This window comes from Lagenorhynchus albirostris, chromosome 11, assembly GCF_949774975.1.
Source record: "Lagenorhynchus albirostris chromosome 11, mLagAlb1.1, whole genome shotgun sequence".
NCBI lineage: Eukaryota > Metazoa > Chordata > Mammalia > Artiodactyla > Delphinidae > Lagenorhynchus > Lagenorhynchus albirostris.
Window position 1 is genome coordinate 18,111,494 of NC_083105.1, and position 17,803 is coordinate 18,129,296.

Genomic DNA, 17,803 nt, shown 5'->3' on the forward strand with positions numbered 1-17,803 from the left:
AGCCCAAATGTCATCTGGTTGGGAAAAGCCACATGTCATGTTGCAAATACTATGCGGGTGGGGGGCAGCATATGCAACATTTTAAGCTGGCGTGAAGGCTGCCTGGACTGACCAGCTTGTTAAACCTGAAGGAGAGTATTGCAACTTCAGATGAAATCTGAAAAACGAATACCGGAGCTCAGCGGCCGAGTGAGAAGGAGCGTTGTGCATGTGGCCACATTAACAGGGACACAAGGCCAACACGAGGTACTGAAAGCGTCCCAGGAGACAATCGCCGTTCAACTCCACCCTGCAGTTCGGGTGTTGCCCTGGACGACAGCTTCTGCCCTTGGTTTCCCCATCTTAAAAATCGAGGCGCAGGCAGGCTGCACTCAGGCAGGCGGATGAGACACTTGCACTTGGTGGAGGGAGGCGACTGAAAAGAGAGGGAAGGCTGAGAAATCACGCTTCGCAAGGTCCGGGGAAAACACCGCAGGAAGCAAGTCCGCACAGACCTTAGCAGAAGCGCGCCTAAGTCCCGGTCCCTGGAATCCCCCGCCGAGCAAGAAGGCCGCTGGCCGGCTCCGCCGTGCCCCGCAGGACCTACCCGCAGCACCTACCCACAGCACCTAACCGCAGCTGCCCCCAGCCCGCTCTGCAGGCTGGCACAGCTGCAGCCGCTCGGCGCACGGGGCGGGGCCGGAGGCGGGGCCGGGGCCGGGGCCGGGGCGGGGCCGCGCCGGGCGGGCACGCGGGAGGTGCGGAGGGAGGGTGTCGCGCCGAGGGAAGCGGCCCGCGGCGGAGGGAGGGAAGGCCGAGTCCTGGAAGCGGAGCTCCGCGCTGGGACTGGTTCCTTCGCAGCCATTTTCTGTCCAACCAAACAGCCGATTGGAGACGGGAGCCAACCAGGGCTGCATTGGAGGTTTGTGTCTCGCTTCGGCCAATGATCGCTCCTAAACCGACTCCACTTTAGCTCGAATGAAATGTCCGTCTCCTCCCGGCGCCGTCCCCGCCGCCAACGCCGCCGCGGCCGGGGGCACTCGCCTCCCTCCCGCCCGCCCTCCCGCCCGGGCCGGAGCCGGGGCCGGGCGGGCGCCTGCGAGGCCTGTCCCGCTGCGGGCCCGGCCGAGGAGCGAGCGCGGGGCCGCTGCGCGGCTCTTTGTGCGCGGGGCCGAGGAGCGGCGGGACGCGGGCCAGGCCGCCCCCTGCTCGCCGCCGCCGCAGAGCGCCGGGCCCGAGGCCGAGGAGGGGGCGCCGGGGCACCGTCGGGCCCCGCTCTCGGCGGCGTCCCGGCCGGCTCCATTTTGTGCGGAGAGCCGGCCGGGGGGCGGGGGGACGCAGCCAGGACCTCCGGCCCTGATCCTGACCCCTGGGCCTGGCCGCCGTGCGGGGGTCCCCGGGGAGCGCCCCTCTTCCGCCCGCCGGTCCGCGGAGGCACGGCGGGGCCGGGCCGCTTTGTCTGCCCGGGCACCCCGAGCGCCGCGCGGCGGGCGGGCGTTGGGCGCGGGCCCGGGCCGGGCGAGTCGGGGGGATGCGCGCCAGGGGCGTCCTCGCCGCGCGGGCGGGACTGACAGGTCGGCCGGGCGGGCCGTGGGGCCGGGGCCAGTCCGCGCACCTTCGTGGGGAGGAAGCGAGGTCCCCGGGAGGAAGGAATGGATTTGGTTTCCCCGCAGTCTGGTTTGCGCGTAAAGAATGCAGCCATCTGGCGGCTTGCGGTCCCTGGACTTGCCCCGAAGGTGGGAAGGAAGCCTTACGGATTGGACTAAGGTTTTAATCTTGGGTGGGAGGCGGGGAGGATATGTCAGGCTTTAGGAGTAGTAGTCTCCGAGAACAAAGAATTAGAGGACCCACAAGTCGTAATCTCGACCGAAGTACTCTAATGAGATGATTTAAGCAAGGTTAGGTAGCGTATGACCTTTAAAAAAAAATAGTATCCCACTAACCTGCATGGACTCCACGGTTCGTGCCACGAATCACTGGGATGGTTTCGGCTTTCTTCTATGGAAACTAATCAGCAATATAAAGTGATGAGGTAGACCGATCAATGTAAGTGGCATTAACAAATAGGGATTTTATTTGTAAAGTATTGAAAGTTTAACCCAAATACCTTAAAAGGCAATTATTCCTTCCTCACACTGCTGCTGTAGTTTTTAATTTAAGGATTATATTGATGCAAAACTCTGGTTTTGATGCCAAAGAATGGAGGGTGGAGGAAGGAAGGGTCTACTGCTTTTCTTGGATACAAATTTGCATTTCTTTAAACATTAAACAGATGTATGCATTCCCTTGAGCTTTCATATATATCATAACCTGCCTTTAAGAAAATATATACCATATGAGGTGATAGTGTTTTTCTTTGATATACCGAATCTAAATATATACCGACTCAACTATTTGGGTGAGTGTGGTGAGGTGTGGCACCCCTTTCCCCAGCAAAAATACATAAATATCTACAGCTTCTATATTTTAAGGATTCTGAGGATTTTTTACCCCCCCAGAGACACCCTTTAAAAAATAACACTTATAGCTACAAGGAAGGAATTTTCCGGGCAGCTTTGGGCTAGGAAGAGGACGATATTTGGAAAGAAATTAGAAATTCCTTTTAAGATTATAACACAGTGGGCAATGTCAGCCAGTCTTTGCTGCCTGGACCCTTGTAATGGCATTTTAAAATTCAATTCAGTGGTTATAATTTTTTCTGCCATTTACTAGATTTCATGCTTGAATGTGTATCGGTATTTTTTTCTTCTTTTAAAAATTAACACTGAAAGGGTATGTTTTTTTCCCCCCACTCTCCATTTAATCGTTTCACTCGAGAAAAGGAAAAGCAAATGAGAAAGGGAGATTCTAACATTGTTATAGATGCTAGTTTATTCAGCTATTTATGCCTTAAGGTGAGAAGGAAGTTCTATTGAGATGCAATTTGAGTCCAAAATGGTGGTACCTTAAAATGATAAAGGTTTTAATTGTGTTGTTCTCTGGGCAACATGTATCTTCTTCCCGCTATAATCTGAGATATTTAAAAGCGTTATACTCTGAGGTAAATTTGTCTCGCCTTTTGAGCTTTTGGACTCTAAATCGCACTCTAAAACAATAAAATCTTCACCAAAAAATTAAGTTGATAACTGGGGTGTTCGTGTCTGGGTGTCGATATTTTAAATAGTTTAGATATGTTAACATGATTTTTGGTCTCTTGCATATTACATAATTTGGTGTGTTGTGATGAATATTTATGATGAACATGACTAAATATAGGGTTATGTTGGAAAAGCAATACCTCCCCCCGATGGCATTAACTTTTTTGTAAGTTCTCCAAAATATATCTTCCAATTTAACAAACATTTATTGGGTGCTTGCTTTTTGCACCATTTTTTAGCCATGCACTCCATTAAATAAGAATAGTAGGTAAAATTATATGTGCCTTTTTAAATTTTACTAGGAAGAAAGCCTATAGGCTAACTTTTTTACTACTAATAGATGTTTATCTTCTAGGTTGGAATTGGGCAGAGATTAGACACCTTTTTAGGCAGGTGTTCTTGAGTACCACTGACAACACGGTTCTCAAAGTATTTCTTGACAGTAAGTATGTTTTATCATTTTGGTTGTTAATTTGATTTGAACTGTAATTAGCTGGAAACAAAATTGTAACTGATTTATATTGGAGATTCCTGATAGAATGAATGCCTTTCAAGGCCAGACAGTACCTCTCCTCATTCCTGTTGCTTTCTTCTTTCTAGGGACTTGCATATATTAAGTGTTTCCTCTGGGTCCTTAAGAGTTGTCCAGGCTACAGGGTAAAAAGCCATCCCAGCTCTCAAGAGGCTATCTGTTTAGCTGGTAGGGCTTTAGTCAAATTGAATACTTAGAGGCAAGTTATGTGTGGAACAGAAAATGCTGGTTCTAAGGGTAGCACAAGTGAAAAGAGAGGTGTGGTGGGCTTGGTAGTTGGGAATGTCATGGAGGGAGCCTGCAGGGTTCGAACTGAGCCTTGAAGGATGAGTGGGGTTGGATAGGTGCAGGCTGTCACCATAAGCAAAAGCCTGAAGGTAGGGGTCAGTGACTTATGTTTAGTGGCTGGGCAGTAGATCTGCATGGTCCAGGTGGGGATTTCACAGGATAATCCAGTGAAGAGATGCCACGTGACCTGTCTGGATACTTAATCTTGAATCTGATACTACATCTGTAACATCAGGCATGTCACAACTTCCTTGAGACATGATTGCCTCACTCCTAAAACAGAAGAACAAAAACAAGAACAAAAGAACCTGGTGGTCCCTAAATAAGGTTTTTTTAAAAAAATCAGCCCTGAAGATAGAGTTGGAAACCAGTTTAGTTAGGTTAAGTAGGGGAACCTCTCATGTAAAGCCATGAAATGGTTTGGATTTGATGTGGGAGACTTTTAGAACCATTATAGGTTCAAGAGCTATAGAAGCAATGTTTCAGTGAGATTGGTCTTAAAACTACATGTACCCAGGTAGGTTGGATAGTAATCCAGTGTAAGTAGAAAAGGAAGGGCATATCCAGAAAACATTTAAACAGATTAGGTAGATCTTGGAGGAGGTGGAAGAACCTAAGATGACACTGGTATAATTAGCCTGAAAGGGTACGTAGAGAGATGGCATTATTAACAATGGAATTGCAGCAGTTCAGAAGGAGTTCTTATCCATTGCCTCCTTGCAGGGGATGGGGGAGGTGAATTTCATTTTCCGGTATCTTAAGTTTGCAGTGGTAGGATATCAGACATATTCTACAGGCCTGGCTTGCTTGAGTGGCAGTCATGATATAGTTGTAGATGTAGGACTTATGAGCATAGAAATGATATTTAATGAGTTTATTAAGAAAGTAAGGGAAGAAAGAGAAAACGATTGTTGGTTAAAACTAACAAGTAGGATGTGGGAAGGAAAGAATATTGCTTTGGAAATCAAGGGAGAAGAGAATTCCAAGCATAAATGTGGGGTCAGCAGTGGCCAGCACTACAAAGAACAGTCAAGTAGGTTGAAGGCACGATCTCTGGCAACTTTTGAGAGCAGTTTCAGTATCATGTTGGGATGGAAAAGCACATGTCACAGAGTTTCAATAGGACTGAAGAGGTGTGTAAGGACTGTCAGGGTGAGGATAAGCCAGACAGAGTGTGGAGCAGAATTAAGCTTGTATGTGTCTATATGTACTTGGTGTGTTTAATGAGGGAGACTAAGCATGTTTAAGGAAGAATGAAGAAGCTGGTACTAGCGATGAGGAATCTTTGTATTATTTCTTATCCTCAAAGAGATAAAAAGGAATTGATCCACAGAACAGGTGAAAGGGGTCATGTAAGAGAGAAAACTTTTTATGCCTGGGAAGAATATGAGAACTGTATTTGAAGGGACAGTAATAATACTAGGGTACATTTGCTGAGTTCTTACTGTGTATCATGTACTTTGCTAAGTGCTTTTTTGTTGTTGTTGCGGTACGTGGACCTCTCACTGCTGTGGCCTCTCCCGTTGCGGAGCACAGGCTCCGGACGCGCAGGCTCAGCGGCCATGGCCCACGGGCCCAGCCGCTCTGCGGCATGTGGGATCTTCCCGGACCGGGGCACGAACCCGTGTCCCCTGCATCGGCAGGCGGACTCTCAACCACTGCGCCACCAGGGAAGCCCTGCTAAGTGCTTTTTATACCATACCTTCACTTCTCATAGCAATTTCATTTTGAAAATGGGGAAGTTAATATTGTCCTTGCTTGAGAAGCATCTTTGAAGATTTTTAATATACAATCAGTAGACTCAGAATTTAGAGGACAAATTAAAGACGTAGGCTTAAGGACTATTTGAAAAACTATCAGGAACAAATACTATAAAGTACTTCGCATCTGAGACTCTGGACTTCGGTCTCATTTAGGTTGCCACCTTTGGCAAGTCGTTAGCCTCACATAACCTCAATTTTCTCACCTGCTTCATGGAGTCATGAACATTGCATAAGGTATTTAGAAAGTGCTCAAAAATGTTAAACATATTGAAGAGGGCACTACTTATTGCATTTGTGCAACAGATTATTAGTATAGTTAAGATACCGCTACATCAAAAAATTATAGAATAAAATTTACTAGCTTAGACAGCTGACCATTTATTTCGCATAATATTTTAGAGAACAATATTATCGGTTAAACTAAATACTTAGAATAGTCAATAAAGTTAATTTAATGGGATTTAACTACTCTTTGTCCATATTTCTCAGTTCCCTTGGAGCTAATGATTGATCATTTTACCCATTCTCGTCATTATTCTACATGCTCTTTCCTCTTTGTTGTCTGGATGGAATTCAACACTTCAGGGTCTCTGTTCTTACCAGGCTTGTAAGTATCACAGCTGGACATATCGATTCCACTAAACATTTATGGTCACCAACTTCAGCTAGGCTCTTTGCATCCTCCTAGCACTCCTGTTCCCTTCCTTTTGCATTCTTTGGTGAAAGCCATCTGTCTCCCCAGCTGTAAGAATCCCAGCATTATCCTTGGTTCTTCCTCCAGCTCTTATTCAGTCAGCCACCAAGTCTGTTGATTTTACCAACGAAAAAGCTCTGTAGTCTCTGCTTCTGCTGTCCAGTGCTGCTGTCCTGTTGATACTGGGAATGTTCATCATCTTTCCTGAACTCATGCCCTAAATGCAGCATTACAGTCCTTACTGGACTTCTGCCGCCATTCTTACTCCCCTCCAGTTCACTTTCTACACTGGACTGTAGCCAGAGTGATGTTTTTAAAAAGAAATCTGATTTGCATTCTTCTGCTAAAACTCTTCTTTGCTTTACTCTTGTCCACAAGATACTGCTTGACCCAGCCTCTACTAGCTCATCAGCCCACCAGTACTGTTTCTCAGTTTCCTTTGCCTGGAACATTCTCGTCCCATCTTTCTTTGACTGATTGCTGTTCATTTTTCAGTCTCAGTTTAAACGTCATTTTCTTAATACGGCCTTCCTTGACTCTTTTAGACTAGTGAGGTTCCTTATGGAATAAACTCCCGAAGCATATAACAAAACATCTTTATTTTCCTTAGCACTGGGCACTAGCAATTAGTTAATTATTTGTCATTATTTAATAACTATATATAACATTTACTGAGTACTCCTATCGTACTATGGTAGGTCTTTACATGGTAAGTACTATTCTCGTCCCACTTGCCAGTAAGTTGCAGGGAATTCAAACCAGGTGATCTGATTCCAGAGCCTGTGCCTTGGAAATACTAATAGGCTGTGCTCCCCACCCCGTCCCCCTGACCCCAGTTTACGTAACATTTGTCTTCTCTGCAAGATGAGGACAGAGACCTTGTCTTTGTTGTTGACCTGTGACGTTGTCGGCACATAGCACAGACTTGATAAATACAGGGTGCTTACTCGGTAAATATTTGTTCACTGGCTTACAATCTACAATCTATTTTGTGAATTTTAATAGGAAGTTTTAGACCTAGAAAAAGCCTTTGGGATGTATCTAGGAAGTTACCCCCCTCATTTCTTATATATATATAGGAGGATAGCTAGCATATTGTAAGCATCAAAGATGAGGCCAGCTTGTTGAATGGAAGATTCTAAGAGCCTTGGGGATTCCAAGATGGGAACACTGATTTTTGGCTTACAGAATAGGGTAAATCAGAAAGATTTCAGGAGGATGGGTGAACACTGGGATTAAAGTATGGGGCAGGATTTTAATGGTAGAAAGAAGAGAGGAAGACAGGAGTGGTGAAATGACAGAAAAGCTAAAACTTGCAGAACCAAAGACGCATACAGCTAAGCAGATGACATGTGGCTTATCTTCAAAGGAGGGAGGGTGAGATCTGACATCTGAGGACACTATGTGCCAGACTCTGTCCTTAGCAGGTTTCTAGTCTTTATTTAATTCCAACAACTCTATGAAATACTTTTAGAAATAATTTTTAGAAGACTGAGGTTTAGAGACTAATGTTCTTAATCCAGGTGATAATCTTGCTGCTAATTCCAGTGCATGACAAGATAATGTGAGTTAAACTTTTTGCTTTTAACACTTTTTTTACGTTATATCTATAAATTAATCTCTCAGATCATGGTTATTACAACAGGGTCTTGCTCATCAGCTAATTTAAAAAGACTCAGGCTATCCTGTGGACATTGATTTAGCAAAGGATTTCTGTAACTGCCTCCAACCCCCCTTCCCAAAAAAACAAACTGTATTTGTTTCTTAGTTGTAGGCTTTTAACCACTTTGGTCCTGTCTCCTGCACCTTGATCTCCCCTAGGGCATTGTAAAAACTAATCCATTCACAGCTATCCTAATTGACCTCTCTTTCATGGCTAATAAATCCATCATCATATCTATTAAAGACAACTCTCCTAGTATCTTTATAGCATTTTAGGATCAAAATAGCATTTTATATTTGGAAAATGCTTCATACATATATTAGCTGTTTAAGATGGGGAAGGTGAAATTATTATTTCCATTTTATATAGAAATACATTTAACCGGTAGGGATGCTTGTTTTCAGGGATCAATAAGACTCTAAATCAGAGCTCACTGACTGCTGTTTACCTTCTCTTAGGAGGCACTAAGAAGCATCATAAATAGGTACCCTGTACTTTCACAAATTATTAAAGTAAGTGAATTCTATTCTCTATCCCCTTAAAACAGCTATATAAATTATGGAAATGTATCTGTATTTACAGTTAAATTAGATACCACAGTCAACAGATGCATCAAAGAAATGCCATGTTATTGAAGACTTGGAAACTAGCCTGGTATTTTAGTATTAGATAAAAATCCAACAGAGATGGAAAGGAAGAGGTGTTACATAAGGACTCAGATATTGCGGTTAATAACACTAAGTTTGTGCTGGGTCCTGGGCCTTGATAAACATTTAGCATCAACTGTCTCTTCTTGATTTGGCCTGAAAGCATATGTAAATTACACTTAATTTTTGCTATGCTTTTTATTCAGATAATGCATTCAAAATTTTTCCAGCCACAATTAGCCAGTCCCTTATTGTTCTGAATAGTATTATTTGCAAAGCAGAAAGACTTCCAGGATTTGCCATGTTGGAATGGAGACAGTTCAGGGCTTATGGGTCCATCCCCGCCCCGCACCCCCGCCCAGATTTTCTCTCTTAGAAATCATTTACCTCTGAGTAAAATTAAGCAGGGTTTTATTTTTATTTTGGCTGCGCTGTGTGGCTTCAGGGAATCTCAGTTCCCTAACCCACAGCAGTGAAAGCGTGAAATCCTAACCACTAGACCACCAGGGAACTCCCAGGGTTCTTTTAAAATAGTCATTTTAGGGCTTCCCTGGTGGCGCAGTGGTTGAGAGTCCGCCGGCCAATGCAGGGGACAGGGGTTCGTACTCTGGTCCGGGAATATCCCACATGCCGCGGAGCGGCTGGGCCTGTGAGCCATGGCCGCTGAGCCTGCGCGTCCAGAGCCTGTGCTCCGCAACGGGAGAGGCCACAGCAGTGAGAGGCCTGCGTACAGCAAAAAAAACCAAAAGTCATTTTAACTCTCATTTTTGTCTGTGGTTATCATTTTCCTATTTTTATATGCAGATCTCCAATCTCCCTGACCCCTCCTTTTCCTTTTTCCTTAACGAGTCAAAAGTCTGAGGGTGGGGGAAGAGAAAATTAACCTTTGACTAGAATTAGGGGTGATGAGCTTGTTCAAAATGTGGGTGTACTTTTAGGTTGCATGGGTACAGAATTGTGCAAGGAATCCATATGCTTCTTATACCAAACAACAGTTTTAACCAGGATATTGTCTCTTGTGGAACTTCTGTGAGATAGCAAAGAAAGTTTGCAGCGAGAGCAAAAAAGTTCGTGTAGGAATATCTGGCTTTAGCAGGAGAGCTGAACAGGCTGGATATATCCAGGTGGCTAACTACTAAGCTGATTTTGGCTTTGCTTGCCATTACAGAGATAAATTAGGTTGTAAGTCAGGGTTGCCTATACTATATTTGATGATTATGCAATTGAAAAGAAAGACGTGTGTGTTTTAAATTCATTTCCTTGTTTTGTTTCCCCGTTGGTCGTAGGCTTATCACTTAATAGAGGGTGAATAGGGAATCTTGAATCATTGGCAAATTATCAAAAGGTTTCCAAATCAAGAAATATGTTTTCTTTTAGTAAGCTTAAGGCTATGAAAAATTTAACTGACTCATCCTATGACAATTTATGAGCACTGAATCTATTATGTCGTTTTTAGACAAGTTTTATTGAAGATTATTGAAAGCTTTTTTTCCTCATAGATGGATGGTGACAGTTCCACCACAGATGCTTCTCAACTAGGAATTTCTGCAGACTATATTGGAGGAAGTCATTATGTTATACAGCCTCATGATGGTAAGAAAGACACAATTAGAAACAAATTCACAAGTAGGAACAAATTAGAAAGTGGAAATTTTATTGATGTGATGTTCTATGTTACTTTTGTCTTTACAGGAAAATTAGCACTCTGTGTCACAGTTTAGTGATAGTCTAAAAAGGTATACTTTGCTATTTTTATTAGAAATAGTCTTCAAAAGAATGATGGGTTTTAGAAAATAATTCTATAAAAGTATGCCTTTTTAAAGCTGGTACAGTTTCTTTAATGATTTGTTATTGATTTCCTACTTAACTATTAAATATGGCGAATTCTTACTCAATTGATAAACTGAGTAGTTCTTTAGAGGGTGGTTGCTAGCTATTATATTTCTGGTACTTATGAACAGACTTAGTTTTGGTTTTTATTCAATATTAAGTTTTAACTTGTAGTAGAATGGCAGTATTATGTTGGCCTATCAAATAATTTGCTTTTGTGGCATTCTGATGTGTAAGATTAAAAAACACTAAGATATATTTTTGTAGAAGGCAGTTGGGGGTAGGTGATTATTTATTCCATCCTAAAACAGATATTCAAACAAGTTAATTTTGATAACATCATTTTAAACATGTAAAAATGTAAACTGAATCAACTTAAGTACCTTTCTTATTTAATACATATATTAATAAAAGAGTGGGAAGTTTACTTACAAGATACTGCATTTAATCATAAAAGGATATTATTTGTACTATGAAAGCTTCAGTTATATCTAAAAATTTACTTTCTGTAAGAACATTGGATTACTGCTATAGCTTTGTTCATAAACTGTTACTACATTAGTGGTAATCCAATTGGGTTAGTAATATTCAAGTCCAGTTTTTCCATTCTATATAAACTTGGCTTTGGATAAACACACACCCTTTTAATCTTGTTATATGCATGGAGCCATAGATCACAGTCTCTTCTATTTTATAGCTAAGTTATGTAACAGATAATTTATGAGCACCTCCTCTGTTGGAGGTGCTGTACCAAGTCCTAGGAAGGACACAAAGCTGATCCCTGGCCTCAGGTAGCAAAAATCTAAGAGGGGGAATGAGAAATAAGGATTATAAAATGTGTTAGAGAAGAGACACAAAGAAGCACTTGTTTGAGATATTTTGTGAAAGGAGAGATCACTTCTGAAGGTGCTGTGGAGATGTATTTGAGCTTTTTGGAGAGTGGGTAGGTAGGACTTAGTAGGCAGAGTTGAGGATAAGAGTATTCGAGGCAGTGGGTTTGAAATTAATGAGGAGGCTCAGTTATGGCCCTGAGAAAATTGTGAAAAGAACTGCTGTCCTAATCCCTAAAAACGATTAGAAAATGAACCAGAATGTTTCTTATCTTAGATTGTCTGAGGTAGTCTTCTCTATTTTGAAGGAAAAATTATGAGAAGCTATAAACCTGTTATTTTTACTTAGATACTGAGGACAGCATGAATGATCATGAAGACACAAATGGTTCAAAAGAAAGTTTTAGAGAACAAGATATATATCTTCCAATTGCAAATGTTGCAAGGATAATGAAAAATGCCATACCTCAAACGGGAAAGGTAATGCTGAGGAGAATTTAACTGGGTTTTGTTTTTCAGGGGTGGGGAGGAGGGCATGTAAAACTACATGAACACATATTTCATGAATATAGTTAGCTGTTGATTTCAGTCATTCACCCTTTCAGCAAAACACACATCTCAGTTGTACACACTTGGTTGCTGAGCGGCGCTCCTGCTCCCCACTTGCTGGAAGCAGATGAAACAGAATTAAGAATCGTTTTAAAAATAGGTGCATTGTGGGCTTCCCTGGTGGTGCAGTGGTTGGGAGTCCGCCTGCCGAACCTGCATGCGGGTTCGTGCCCCGGTCTGGGAAGATCCCACATGCCGCGGAGCGGCTGGGCCCGTGAGCCATGGCCGCTGAGCCTGCGCATCCGGAGCCTGTGCTCTGCAATGGGAGAGGCCACAACAGTGAGAGGCTTGCGTACCGCAAAAAAAAAAAAAAAAAAAAGTGCATTGTCAGAACTATCAGGTTTTGGGCATATGAAGTTGTAACTTCCGTAATGTTGCAGCAAAATTGGACCATGTTGGGCTGATGGATGTAGTAAGGATTTTCCCCCCAAATCTGTATGTTTGGAAACTTTCTCTATAGTTAAAAATAGTAACATACATTTAATTCAACTGGCATGATCTTTTAAAGTAGTTTTGTCTTGTGGAGAAATAACTGTATATACAGTTACTTATAACAGCTTTAAAAAACTCACTGTCACTCTACTTATCACTTGGTCTGAACTAAAGTCCACACTTTGTATATTGTTTTGTATTGCATAATAAGGTTTCTCTCATTTTATTGTAGCTTTGAAAATACTTATGAAAGTAATAAAGCTTACAAAGAAATACATTATTAAAATATATCACGAAGCCTAGAAGTTCCAATTTGAGTGGTCCTCCTTATGTTTTAAGGGGAAAAAAGCACAACTGCTGATAATTGCTTACTATGCTAGACCTGTGCTGCCTGGTACTGTGGCCACTAGCCACATGTGGTTATTGAGCACTTGAAATGTTGGCCGAATGAACTGAGATGTGCTGTAAATGTAAAACATACCCCAGATTTTGAAGGCTTAGTATAAAAGAAAGGATAAAGAGATCTCAATTTTAAAATTTTTTTAATTGAAGTATAGTTGATTTACAGTATTTAAAATATCTCAATTCTTAAATGGAATCCTGTGTTTAAATGATAATATTTTAGATTTACTAGGTTAAGCAAAATATATTGAAATTAATTTCACCTTTTTTTTTTTTTTTTTTTAGCATAGCTGCTGGAACATCTAAAGTTATGTATCTAGCTCAGGTTATATTATCTTGTTTGACTGCATTTATGCAGTAACTCTTGTTACTTTTCACCAGGATGTAAAATAGGCATGGAGGTGAAAGACAGTATGTTTCAGCAGAGGATTTTGTCATTCCTGTTAGAAGTGGCTTTGGAATTGCATGATTTAATCTATTAGAGTTTCACTTTCAAACCCTAGACCACTAAGTGAAGAGTTGTCTTTATAATGAGATGGCAGGTGTGTGCTTCTTTTGGTAGGCTTTTTCATAAACTCAAAACGTATTCCGGACACTTTGTATCTTTATTAATAAAAATGTCACCAGATGTCATTATTTCACTCCCTTGTAAGCCTTACAGTGAATTTAGTTTTCAGTTTGTTTTTAAAAACTTTCTGGTGTCCTCACTGGTGGAAATGCCAGGGCAGAGAAGCGGTACCTAAGTCTAGCCCACAGTACACTCCAGACATAACAGGACTGATTTTCTTGGGGCACTTGGTTTGTAAGAGTTTTCATTTTTATGGGGTGGTAGGGTCATCCAGTAGTTGCTTTTATAAATTCTGTTTTGTGTGAACAGTTGTCAAGGCTTCTCTCATTTGTATTTAAGTTTTCAGTCTCACTCAATGAGGGTTGCAATTTTAATAGCATATGTTACGTCACTGTTAGCAGCATACATTTTGAAGGTTAAAGGTTAACAGTCATAAACTGAAATTTATATTCTTCTGAATAGCCTTTTATTTTTGCAGGTTTTTAGGAAAGTGGTGGTTATATTCCCTGCAGATTTACCTATGATTTTTCTCTTCAGATTGCAAAAGATGCCAAAGAATGTGTTCAAGAATGTGTAAGTGAGTTCATCAGCTTTATAACATCTGAAGCAAGTGAAAGATGCCATCAAGAGAAACGGAAGACAATCAATGGAGAAGATATTCTCTTTGCCATGTCTACCTTAGGCTTCGACAGTTATGTAGAACCTCTGAAATTATACCTTCAGAAGTTCAGAGAGGTAAGTAAAGTGTCTCCCATTATGTTTTTAAGAAAATAAGATACACTATTCACTTTTAACTTTTTAAATGTATTAATCATTTCTCAGAAGTATGTAATCACTTACATTACTGAACTTAAATAGGAAGTCCTTTCTTTCTTCCTTTGTATTACTAATGGCAGCATAGTTGTGTAATGATTAAGAGCATGGACTCTGAATTTAGACCATCTGGATGCTGAACTCTGTGACCCTGGGCAGCCTGTTTAAGTACTTTAGGCCTTGGTTTCCTGGTCTGTAAAGTGAGGCTAATAATAATAGTACCTACCTCACAGAGTTACTGAGAGGACTAAGTAAAATAATCCATGTACAGCCCTTGGCTTGGCACATACAGAGTGCTCAATAATGTTAGCACATGCTGTTATTGTTACTAATTTAAAAGAGGTAGCATCTCAAAGCTTGCGGCCTTTTAGATAAGAAAAAGGGAATTATAACTATAACCTTTTCTTATTATTGATTGAATTCTTCTACATTTCCTATTTGGTTTTTCTTTGCATGTGGTATGAATTTTGTGAAAATGAATTGAGATCAGCATATTTATTTCTACACTCCAACTTGGGTGTCAGATCCACATTGCTTTCAAAATACTTTCTTAATGTCTCTAGTGTTAGAATCCCATTAAATTAGTGATATCTGCACAGAATGACTAAAGTAGGAAGAGAATGTGTAAATTCTTTACAGAACTTTTCCAAATCTTCAGCATCATTAGAACCTGAGAGTGGACAGAAACTTAGAGGTCTCTGATCCAAATTGTAATTTTGATTTAGGAATTTTAAACTCCAAACTGGCTGCTGTAGTGCTGGCCGAGAGCTGCAAGTATAGTTAAATGATAACTTGGATCATTTGTAGTAGATCTGCAAGCTGGGTATTTACAGTTTTTGCAGACTACTTCATCTGTAAATAGACTTCTCTTTTCCTTTTGATGTAGTGTGGAATAACTTTATTTTTACTCATAAATATTTTAGATTTTCTAGGTCATTACTAACACTGTCTTGTGATGACTACTGCATATATAACAGCATTTTGAAGGACCTTTCCATATGTTATTAACCAGAAGCATTAATAAATACTCTGTATTTTGTAATAATAGAAGCTCCTAATTTTAGGAAATAAGTAAGCATTCTCATTTAGGAAACAGGTTGTTGTTGTTTTGAATATAGTGATTACTTGTTTGATTTCCCTTCCTCAGGCTATGAAAGGAGAGAAAGGAATTGGTGGAGCAGTCACAGCTACAGATGGACTAAGTGAAGAGCTTACAGAGGAGGCATTTAGTAAGCAGTGTTATGATACATTTATGCAGCTACATTCGTTCTTACGAGTCATGTAGATTGTTGGCAGTGATTAATTCTATATGTCTGCAGTAGAACTTTTGGAATATTAGCACTGAGTGTTTTGACATAGCACTATTTTGAATAGTTCTTACTAGTTCATGCCCTTATATTTGAAGTCAGTGAGGGATAAGCATATAAATTTTAATTCTGCAGAGATTATAATCTTTCACCAATAGTTCTAATGGATTTCCATAGTCCCTAGTTTTTGGTTTAAGATTCACATGAGAGGAGTATTGAGAATTGTTGTTTATAATATAAAATCTTGTGATTTAAATAAATTTGAACTGAAGGTTTCTTAAAAATTGAGTGTTGGGCTTCCCTGGTGGCACAGTGGTTGAGAGTCTGCCTGCCGACGCAGGGGACACGGGTTCGTGCCCCGGTCCGGGAAGATCCCACATGCAGCGGCGCGGCTGGGCCCGTGAGCCATGGCCGCTGAGCCTGCGTGTCCGGAGCCTGTGCTCCGCAACGGGAGAGGCCACAACAGTGAGAGGCCCGCGCACCCCAAAAAAAAAAAAAAATTGAGTGTCATATTGGTGAAATAAAAGGTCCTATGGTGATTATATTTCTCATATAAAATTTATATGTATGTATATATTTCTCATATTTAAAATATATGTTGCTTAGTTATGTAAGTGTTGCTCCCAACCAGGCCTCACAGTGTAGGTCTACTTATGAGTCAGAAACTCCATCCAGTCTTTTATGCCCATGAGAAATTAATTAGCGAAAGTACACTTAAGAAAACTGAAAAATGCTATAGGAAAAAAATGTGCATTTTTAGGGAACTTTTTTAAATGGAAAAAAATCACACAACCTTAAGGTTCAGGTCAAGAAAGCAGATGCAGTTCTTTTCCTGCTTTAACTTTTTTTTTTGTCTTTTAGCTAACCAGTTACCAGCTGGCTTAATAACTGCAGATGGTCAGCAACAAAATGTTATGGTTTACACAACATCATATCAACAGGTATAGTACCTTCTTTCTATTAATACTTTAAATAATTAAAAAAATTATATTCATTAATTTTTTTTAATCACAGGTAGTTAACGTCAACACATTAAGAATCTGATAAAGGTTGTTAAAAATTGTTTTCTCAAAATATATAACTGTGTATAGTATTCTCTAATGGTTACAGATATGTACACAGATGTTCATACAGTTCACCCTTCATATCCACGAGTTCCACACCCATGGATTCAACCAGCCATGGATCATGTTTCTGATCTGTGGTTTGTGGTTGGTTGAATCGCAGATGGAATTTGCAGATGCAGAACTCATGGATACTGAAGGCCAATTAAAGGACTTGAGCGGGCTTCCCTGGTGGCGCAGTGGTTGAGAGTCCGCCTGCCGATGCAGGGGACACGGGTACGTGCCCCGGTCTGGGGAGATCCTACATGCCGCGGAGCGGCTGGGCCCGTGAGCCATGGCCGCTGGGCCTGCGCGTCCGGAGCCTGTGCTCCGCAACGGGAGAGGCCACAACAGTGAGAGGCCTGCGTAATGCAAAAAAAAAAGAAAAAAGAAAAAGGACTTGAGCATCTGTGCATTTTGGCATCCACAGGGCATTTTGGAACCAATCCCCCATGGATATTGAGGGAATGAATGTATTTGCATAGATTTCTATAAAGATACACAAATTATTGAAGTAGCTCCTTAGGTAGAGAGAATGGAGATTTGGGCTGGGAACTAGACTTATTTTTCATCGTCTGTTGTTTTTACTCTTTGAATGTTTATAATATACAGGAAACTATTTTTTCTTTAATTCTGCTCAATTTAAATTTTCAAATCTTAGATTTCTGGTGTTCAACAAATTCAGTTTTCATGATCCGAAGAAATGATGGACTGGAGAGTGTAGAGAACTGAGTCTGTATGATTCCGGAACAGAGACATTAGAAGGAGCTGACTGGTGAAAAGATGTCTCTTTGTATATTAAATAGTTGTAATGTAGCTTCCCAATGCTTGACTAATTGAGGTGTTAATTCTGACTTGAGAATCTTTTTCATGAATGATTTTAAAGAAAAATTTGGATTTTAAAGGTATTAAAATATTTTTGTTTTGTACGAGAGTTTGTTGCTCTGTATGACTCCTGTATGCATTGTATATTGCAGTTTATTACTGTCAGAGATTTGTAGACAGTTTCTTATTTTCATATTGAATCATGTTACTTTTGTAATAATTCAAGTAAGCAGCTGGGTTAATTCATGATGTTTGCCCTTTTAATAAAAAATAAGGGTAGAGTTCATTTTGAATGCAAGTTGCCTTTATTATAAATTGGAGTTTGTCTTGGTTATATAATACTTTGCATGATAACCTAGCTAGATTTTTAGCATTTGCCAT

The 17,803-nt window shown here is 40.9% G+C and overlaps 1 protein-coding gene across 3 annotated transcripts; it reads left to right on the forward strand.

The window, feature by feature from the left end:
• The first annotated feature begins 765 nt into the window (after positions 1-765).
• NFYB (nuclear transcription factor Y subunit beta) lies at positions 766-17,526 on the forward strand. 3 transcript variants are annotated; one of them, XM_060164994.1, is made up of 8 exons: positions 766-901; positions 3,472-3,558; positions 10,203-10,296; positions 11,713-11,843; positions 13,912-14,109; positions 15,335-15,416; positions 16,356-16,435; positions 17,259-17,526. In XM_060164994.1, exons 3-8 carry the CDS (start codon positions 10,203-10,205, stop codon positions 17,289-17,291), a joined length of 618 nt encoding a protein of 205 aa, XP_060020977.1. In that variant the 5' UTR covers positions 766-901; positions 3,472-3,558; the 3' UTR covers positions 17,292-17,526. The 3 variants fall into 3 exon arrangements, with proteins under 3 accessions (XP_060020977.1, XP_060020976.1, XP_060020975.1); XM_060164993.1 differs by lacking the exon at positions 766-901 and adding an exon at positions 1,143-2,025; XM_060164992.1 differs by lacking the exon at positions 766-901 and adding an exon at positions 1,143-2,011.
• The last annotated feature ends 277 nt before the right edge of the window (positions 17,527-17,803 follow it).